Source organism: Rhipicephalus microplus, chromosome 1, assembly GCF_043290135.1.
Source record: "Rhipicephalus microplus isolate Deutch F79 chromosome 1, USDA_Rmic, whole genome shotgun sequence".
NCBI classification, from domain to species: Eukaryota; Metazoa; Arthropoda; class Arachnida; order Ixodida; family Ixodidae; genus Rhipicephalus; species Rhipicephalus microplus.
Genome location: NC_134700.1, coordinates 228,130,495 through 228,137,336, shown reverse-complemented (window position 1 = coordinate 228,137,336; position 6,842 = coordinate 228,130,495). Strand labels below are relative to the sequence as shown.

Sequence of the window (6,842 nt, the reverse complement as noted above, 5' to 3'; positions counted from 1 at the left end):
GAAAATGAAAACAGGAACATCTTTTTATTTATTGTGATGGTTGGAAGAGTACAAAAAATACAAAATAACAAAATAAATTTCACTAGTTTAACAGCTTTTCAAAACTATTACGAGGATTCGCAAAAAAGAAGACACGTGAGATGGACATGTGCAGAACTTAACATCTACTGAGCTTTAGGTGCTTGGCTGATTCTCGTTTTTTAGCACTATTCTGGTTCACGCTTTTAGTTAGGAAATGCAGACGAGTAGTGATGTAAAAAACGATGACCTCAGCTGCAATGCCTTCAGAATGGTCACGACAACCAAGCCCATTTTTTTGCTTTGCCTTAACTTCGCTTAAAATGTCGAGTATGCTATCAGCGTGCAGCTCCAGCAAACTGAAACACGTTGTGAAGGCTTTTTCTAAATCATGAACAAACTTAAACAACAGGCTAGACGGATAAAGCAGGCCACCTCTGTCTTTCATGTGTGTCAATTGCGCAAGGTGTTTGAGACTTTCAGCAGACTCCTTTTGCATTAGAAGAAGTTTACGGCACTCTTCGCAGCCAGACTTCAGTAGGCATTTTCTAGCTACATATCCTGCTATATAAAATGTTAGCCGGTTGTCACTGGCAGATATAATGCATGACGCATGGTCTGGCGCACTCTGTGGGAGCGAGCTCTGCACGGCAGATACATTGTCACTGTTTATAAACTTGTCCATTAAGCGCTGTTTACCAGATGGAACATTTTCAGCACCTGAATTTGCGGGTAGAAGGGCATGGAGCACTGCAGGCTCACAGTTTCCCTTTGAAGCTGAGTGAGCAAGATTGTTGAAGCTCAAGCAGTTGATAGTGCTAATAAACTGCTGTGGTGTTTGGTGCGTGTTACATCCAGACGACTGCCTGACAATGCCAAAAACATGCTCAACAGGATCTTGGCTTACTCTAGATGTCATTAGGTACCTGTAGCCTAGCTTCTCAGTGAGATACTGAAGCAAAGAAAGCACACTTGACACTGTCACTCGCAGCCCAGCTGCTGTTGACTGGCTCAGGAATCCTTTCTGCCCCTTCGTGTGGTCTTCCCATGATGAAAGATACTCCTGAAACGATCGCAGCTTCTCAACACTTGCTGAACTTGGGCGCAGCGCTTCAGCTGGAAATCGTGAAGTCATCATTTGCACAAGGTCATGGATGATCCTGTGAAATGAACAAAAGCAGGATGAATCTGTGTTTGTGAGCAAGAGTCAGACTGTCATATGCAAGGTGAAAGGTGCAATCGCAATAAAACCACAATGTGATGACACTTACTTGAAAAACTTTAGTGTAGCTGTGATGTCATTACAGGTATCTTCAATTCCTGACTTGTACAGCTGCAGACCATGAATCACTTTTTCTCCGAAAAGCTGAAAAGCTAAAGATACTCTCATCTTTTCAAAATTGTTGGGGTTCATGTGGCTTCCGGTGATTCCATGCATTGCCTGCAATGTGACACTGCAACCATCCAGTTCCAAAGCTTTGCGTACGAATTGTAAAGATACCTGAAAGGAATACCAAAGTGAGAAACTGTTAGAAACAAACAGATTGTATCAATAAAGTTGTACAGCATGCTTGGTGATCAAAAACAACTTACCCGGCCCTCAGGTGTTTCGTAGTCCGACCTTAGTAGTCCATTCCTCAGGCACTTAATTAAGTGAGGAAAGTCCGACAGAAAATGGAGTTTGCGCGTTGGGTCCACTGGATGCAATGTGCTGCATTTCGTTTCTGTCAGTGATGCTTTGATGTCCATCACAGACCACATTTTCCGATTCCAAGTGGCACCATCAGACGTAATGAAATCAACCTTGAGTCCGGCCTTCTCAGCTAAAATGATGGCTTCAAGCATTATCTTCGTCAGCAGGTTCCCATTTATGTTTCCATGAGTCGCAAATGCAGCGAGTATTTGCGTCCATTTGCCAACAAAGGGCACAAAAATTATCACCATACCGTGATCACAGACACTGTGCTTATCTTTGTCAGACGTAAACTGTCCCAAGTCAACGAAGCCATCATTGCGGCCTTCACTGTTCACTGAGAGGTGCTCCGAGAGTTTCAGTTCATCCACGATGAGTCCTCCATGGCATGAAAACTCGTCCATAGTGCAAGTCTTTTGCTTCAGCACATCAAAGATTTTATTGCTAAATCCAAACCCAGTTCTGTAGCATTTTAAATATTTGCGAAGCGTAGTCTTACTGGGGAGAACTAAGATTTTTTTCTTTTCTCAAGTGCTCATACAACCTTGCACTTTTCAGCTTCATAATCAAACATTCGAGCACCCACTCATTTGAAAATATCATGCCTTTAGTACTCTTCCGTGAAGAAGCTTTGAATATGTGGAGAGTTGCCTCACGCTGCTTCTCTGGTAGGAGAGCTACTTTTGCATTGAAATCTTCTTCTGCGATTGCCACATTCTTGGCAAGCATGACACTCAACTTTTTCTTAAGCACACATGCCTGATTTTGAAGACGTGCAGTCTTCTTCTTTTGTTGCGTCAGTCGTGAAGAAAGGGTTTTCTTTACAGGCAGGTGTACACGACAGTTAATGTACGACTTTCTTGTCAGTAACGCTTTCCTAAGGGACTTGCATTCTGCACAACTTGAGCCTGCAAATGAACAAACAATGCATACGTTAAAATCACACCCCTCAATACCTGAGGCAATGTGGTAATGTTATGGGCATCCTAATGCACTTCACGTCTACTTACCTTCAGAAGAAACTTTTCGGAAGCAGCGTACGCTGATCACGGATCGTCCAGCAGTGTTTGCTTCAGCTCGATGATGTGCGGTCAGCCGAGAGGAAAGCGGCTTGAATTCTTGTTTACACATTGCTCCCTTGCAGACAGGGCTTTCTCGAGCTTCTTCCAATACGGATGTGGCCTCAGCAAGGGATTGCACGGGTTTCTCTTGACACAAAACACCTTGATAGAAGACTTGGGCTACAATTTTTCCTTCTGTGGACATAAAGCACACAGCTTTTTCATGAAAAATATCCAGTTTTGTACGCTTGCTTATCACTGTCGTCACAAATATTAGATCGCAGTGGCCAACTGCTTCTATACGACACCAGTAGTTTGCAGGAACTTCAAGTGTGCGAATAGCTTCAATTGAAAGTCGCGCACTAGTGGCAGCATTAAAGTCCATGTCTTCCATTTCACCGCCGTCGCACACTTCGTCAGGTGCATCAGGCCTGCGCCGTTTTCTGCTTGCGCCTTCAGGAGGTTTGGCTGCTTTCCTTCTCTCGGGTCTTTGCTTGGGCGCAGCGACGGAAAGGTACGCTGGACAACCTGGCAAAAGCGTTGGCACGGCATCAGGCACCAATTACGGTTTTCCTCGGGGAGTGCGCACTTTACAGCCATTTATCACGTGCACATATTCGCGCAGAATATATCTTGGCTCGAAGTGATGTTCGCACACCGCTGATGTTTCGGTCAGAGGCTTGTCATCCCTCCGGAGGTTACGCTCCCACTTTCTGCGGAGATCGTCTTCTCTAGGAGCTGCAAACAACGATGCCTTCGGGGCGCCCGGGTAGCCGCTTCGGCAACCCGGAGCAAAACAGTGTGAATCCGTCCTCCGCTTCGACATGTCACGAGCTACATGTTTGTTGGTACGGAATACCTGAACAGGTAAAGACAGCTGCTCCACAACGGTCCGTGCGAGAAAATGCAGAGCAGAGTATACCGGTACACGTGCAGCACAGTAGCTGCAGACAAAGCGATGCGCAGGATACCGGCAGACGTGCTGAACTAACGCGCTGAATCACCAAGTGACTGCGCCTCGCCTAGGATGGATGGATGCTATGAGCGTCCCCTTTATAACGGGGTGGTGACAAGTATGCCACCAGGCTCGACAAAAAAAAAAAACCTTTTTTTTTATGTTGGCCTAATGCCTCTACTTCGATAAATTCTATCTTAATGGAAAAAAAGGTAAATTTTCAGCTTAAGTTCTCTGCCATTTACGGCACACTGTCCATATTTTATTTTTCCAATATTTATTTTTGTCCTTTCTCTCTAATTTTCTGCCACCAATACTCTAACCGTCTCTTACTTATTTCAATCGCGGGTGTGTTCAGCTTTCCATTGTTGTCCCTAAAACCCAAGGCTTCCTGTAGGCTCGTGCCCAAACGTACACCTGGGTGGATATCTCCACATTCAATCAGAACATGCTCCGCCGTTTCCTTATCTTTCCCGCAGCATGTGCATTGTTCTTCTTCTTTACTGAATCTTGCTTTATAACTACGCGTTCTAAGGCAACCCGATCTCGCTTCAAACAGTAAAGCGCTTCCCCTTGAATTATCGTAAAATGCCTCCCTCCTTATTTCATTTTTGCCCTTTCGGTAGTTACTCAAAGCCGGTTTTTTCTCCATAGCTGCCATCCAGTAAATCCTCTCCGCCTCCCTGACTTTTCCCTTAACGCTCTTTGTTGACATATGGCTTACAATACCAGCCGTATATTTACTAGTGAGTCTTCTAGTTCTTTTTCTCCACTGTGTGTCCACGCTCTTCCTATACAAATAACGGAACACCTTCTCTGCCCATCTACTCTCCTTCATATTTCTTAGCCTTTCTTCGAACCTTATTTTGCTCTGCGCTTCCCTCGCCTCAAAACCTGCCCACCCCATATCGCCCTTTACAGCCTCGTTTGTCGTCTTCCCGTGAGCACCCAACGCGAGGCGTCCCACAGTCCTTTGATTTACATCCATTCCCGATTGCACCTCTGCCCTCATGCACACCACTGAGTTCCCAAAAGTAAGCCCTGGAACCATTACACCCTTCCACAGACCTCGAAGCACCTCATACCTATTGTATCCCCACAACGCTCTGTGCTTCATTATTGCCGCATTCCTCTTTCCTTTTGCTGCCGAGGCTTTTTCCTGTACCTCCATGTATCTATCACTCTCATTTACCCATACTCCAAGGTACTTGTATTCACTTACCCTCGGTATTTCTTGGCCTTGTATGGACACCGTCTGATCACAGGGATCATTGAATACCATCAATCCACACTTCGTTACACTGAATCCTAGTCCAAGAGCTTCACCTTCCCTTCCGCATATATTCGCCAGCTGCTGTATATCATCTCGACTGTCCGCAAATAAGACGATATCGTCCGCATAAAATAAACCTGGAAGCTTCTGCTCAATCATCATGCCGCCCTGTTTGTGTGACAGATTAAAACCAATGTTGCTACCTTCTAGCGCTTTTTCCATGCTCACCATGTACAGCATGAATAACGGCGGGGACAAAGGACATCCCTGTCTCAGACCCCTGCTAACCTCAACGTTCTCTTTGCTACGCATTCCTTCCCACTCTATGCAAACTGTATTTTCTCGGTATATCTCCCTCAAAAGCTGTATACAGTCGTCGCCCATGCCCATTCCTTTCAATATATCCCACAAAATTTCCTGATTAACGTTGTCGTATGCCCCAGTGATGTCTAGAAAAGCCACGTACAAGGGCCTATTCTCTATTTTAGATATTTCTATACACTGAGTGAGAACAAACAGGTTATCGTCTAACCGCCTGTCGACTCGAAATCTGTTCTGAAGTTCTCCCAAAATATCGTTATGTTCGGCCCATGTTTCTATTTTCATTTTTACTGCTTGCATCGCCAACCTGTATAGTACCGATGTAATGGTTAGTGGTCTATACGAGCGAATCTTGTCCTTTTCTCCCTTGCCTTTATAGATTAAGTTCATTCTACTTTGTCGCCAACTGTCCGGTATTTGTCCGTCCTTTAAGCTTTTTTCTACTGCTTTTAACAATGCTTCTTTAGTGTTATGTCCTAGTTCGTTAATGAGGCTAACGGGAATCCCATCTAAACCCGCGGCAGTGCGCTTTGGAATTTTTCCTTCGGCCTTTTTCCAGTTGAAATTATCAAGTACTAGCTCTTCCTCTGTTGCTTTCTCCGCCACACTTTTACTCACCGGGGAGATCCCCTGGACGCTCTTTTGAAACGAATCGGCTGTTACCTTTTGGATGTAACCTAGCGCTTCGTACCCTTCCAATTGATTTCCTCCTTCATCTAGAAAATGTTGTTGCGTTGTGACAGACTTCCTACCTAGCGCCTTTATGTGGCTCCAAAAAATCCTAGGCGCGGCCTCCTTTTTTTCGTGTATCTCTGTCATCCAGCGTTCACTTTCACCTTTAATTTTTGCCTCTACCAATTTCTGTACAAGGGATTTTTTCTCTAAATATATTTCCCATATTTTTTTGACTTCGTCCTGCGGCCGCTTCTCCTTTTTTGCCTTTCTATGCTCCCGTGATGCTTCGCGTCGCTTCTCGATCGCCTCCCGGATTTCCTTGTTCCACCAACTTTTTGGCTTCCTTTTTCCTTTCCAGCAAACAGTTTTCTTCTCTTTCCCTATCTCCTTCGTCATTAGATGTAACAGCTCACTATACTCCCAGTCCTTGCCTGGTATTTCGCCTACTTCTTCCTCGACTCTTGCGGCTATATTTATTATTTGTTTGTCATTTAAATACGAGCTGCCAGACTTTGATTCCATGCTCATATTTTCAGTTTCGTATCCCATTTGTAATGTTATTCGTTTATGATCACTACCCAAGCTGTTAATGCCTTCCTCGTCTATCCTCATTTCTGTCAGTTTGTGGTAAATTCCTTCAGTCATGAGACAATAATCAATACTTGATTGCTTGTTTCCGACTTCCCATGTGATCTGGCCGTCACATTTAGGCCCCGTGTTAACTATCTCCAGACTATGTTGCTCGCAAAGATCTAGTAATAACTTCCCATTGGTGTCTGAATATCCGTCAAGGTCATGTATGTGGGCATTCATGTCCCCTAGAAGGATGATTTCGGCCCCATTACC

At 44.7% G+C, this 6,842-nt stretch overlaps 2 protein-coding genes across 2 annotated transcripts; both read right to left on the bottom strand.

The window, feature by feature from the left end:
• Window positions 1–2,023, bottom strand: LOC119179828 (uncharacterized). The gene is made up of 3 exons (XM_075891499.1): window positions 1,612–2,023; window positions 1,290–1,519; window positions 1–1,178 (listed from the first exon to the last, which is right to left on the bottom strand). Exons 1-3 carry the CDS (start codon window positions 1,960–1,962, stop codon window positions 158–160), a joined length of 1,602 nt encoding a protein of 533 aa, XP_075747614.1. The 5' UTR covers window positions 1,963–2,023; the 3' UTR covers window positions 1–157.
• Window positions 2,024–2,206: 183 nt separating this feature from the next.
• On the bottom strand, window positions 2,207–3,702 carry LOC142767046 (uncharacterized). Its single transcript, XM_075868266.1, has 2 exons — window positions 2,722–3,702; window positions 2,207–2,619 (listed from the first exon to the last, which is right to left on the bottom strand). Exons 1-2 carry the CDS (start codon window positions 3,164–3,166, stop codon window positions 2,207–2,209), a joined length of 858 nt encoding a protein of 285 aa, XP_075724381.1. The 5' UTR covers window positions 3,167–3,702.
• Between the last annotated feature and the right edge of the window lie 3,140 nt (window positions 3,703–6,842).

What these genes read in the sequence shown, in the direction of transcription:
- LOC119179828 (XM_075891499.1), bottom strand. Translation starts at nt 1,962, where the DNA reads ATGGTGATAATTTTTGTGCCCTTTGTTGGCAAATGGACGCAAATACTC. An exon ending in ACGAAACACCTGAGGGCCGG is followed by an intron (nt 1,520 to 1,611) that starts GTAAGTTGTTTT and finishes TATTCCTTTCAG; the next exon opens with GTATCTTTACAATTCGTACG. An exon ending in GCTACACTAAAGTTTTTCAA is followed by an intron (nt 1,179 to 1,289) that starts GTAAGTGTCATC and finishes TTCATTTCACAG; the next exon opens with GATCATCCATGACCTTGTGC.
- LOC142767046 (XM_075868266.1), bottom strand. Translation starts at nt 3,166, where the DNA reads ATGGAAGACATGGACTTTAATGCTGCCACTAGTGCGCGACTTTCAATT. An exon ending in CCGAAAAGTTTCTTCTGAAG is followed by an intron (nt 2,620 to 2,721) that starts GTAAGTAGACGT and finishes GTTCATTTGCAG; the next exon opens with GCTCAAGTTGTGCAGAATGC.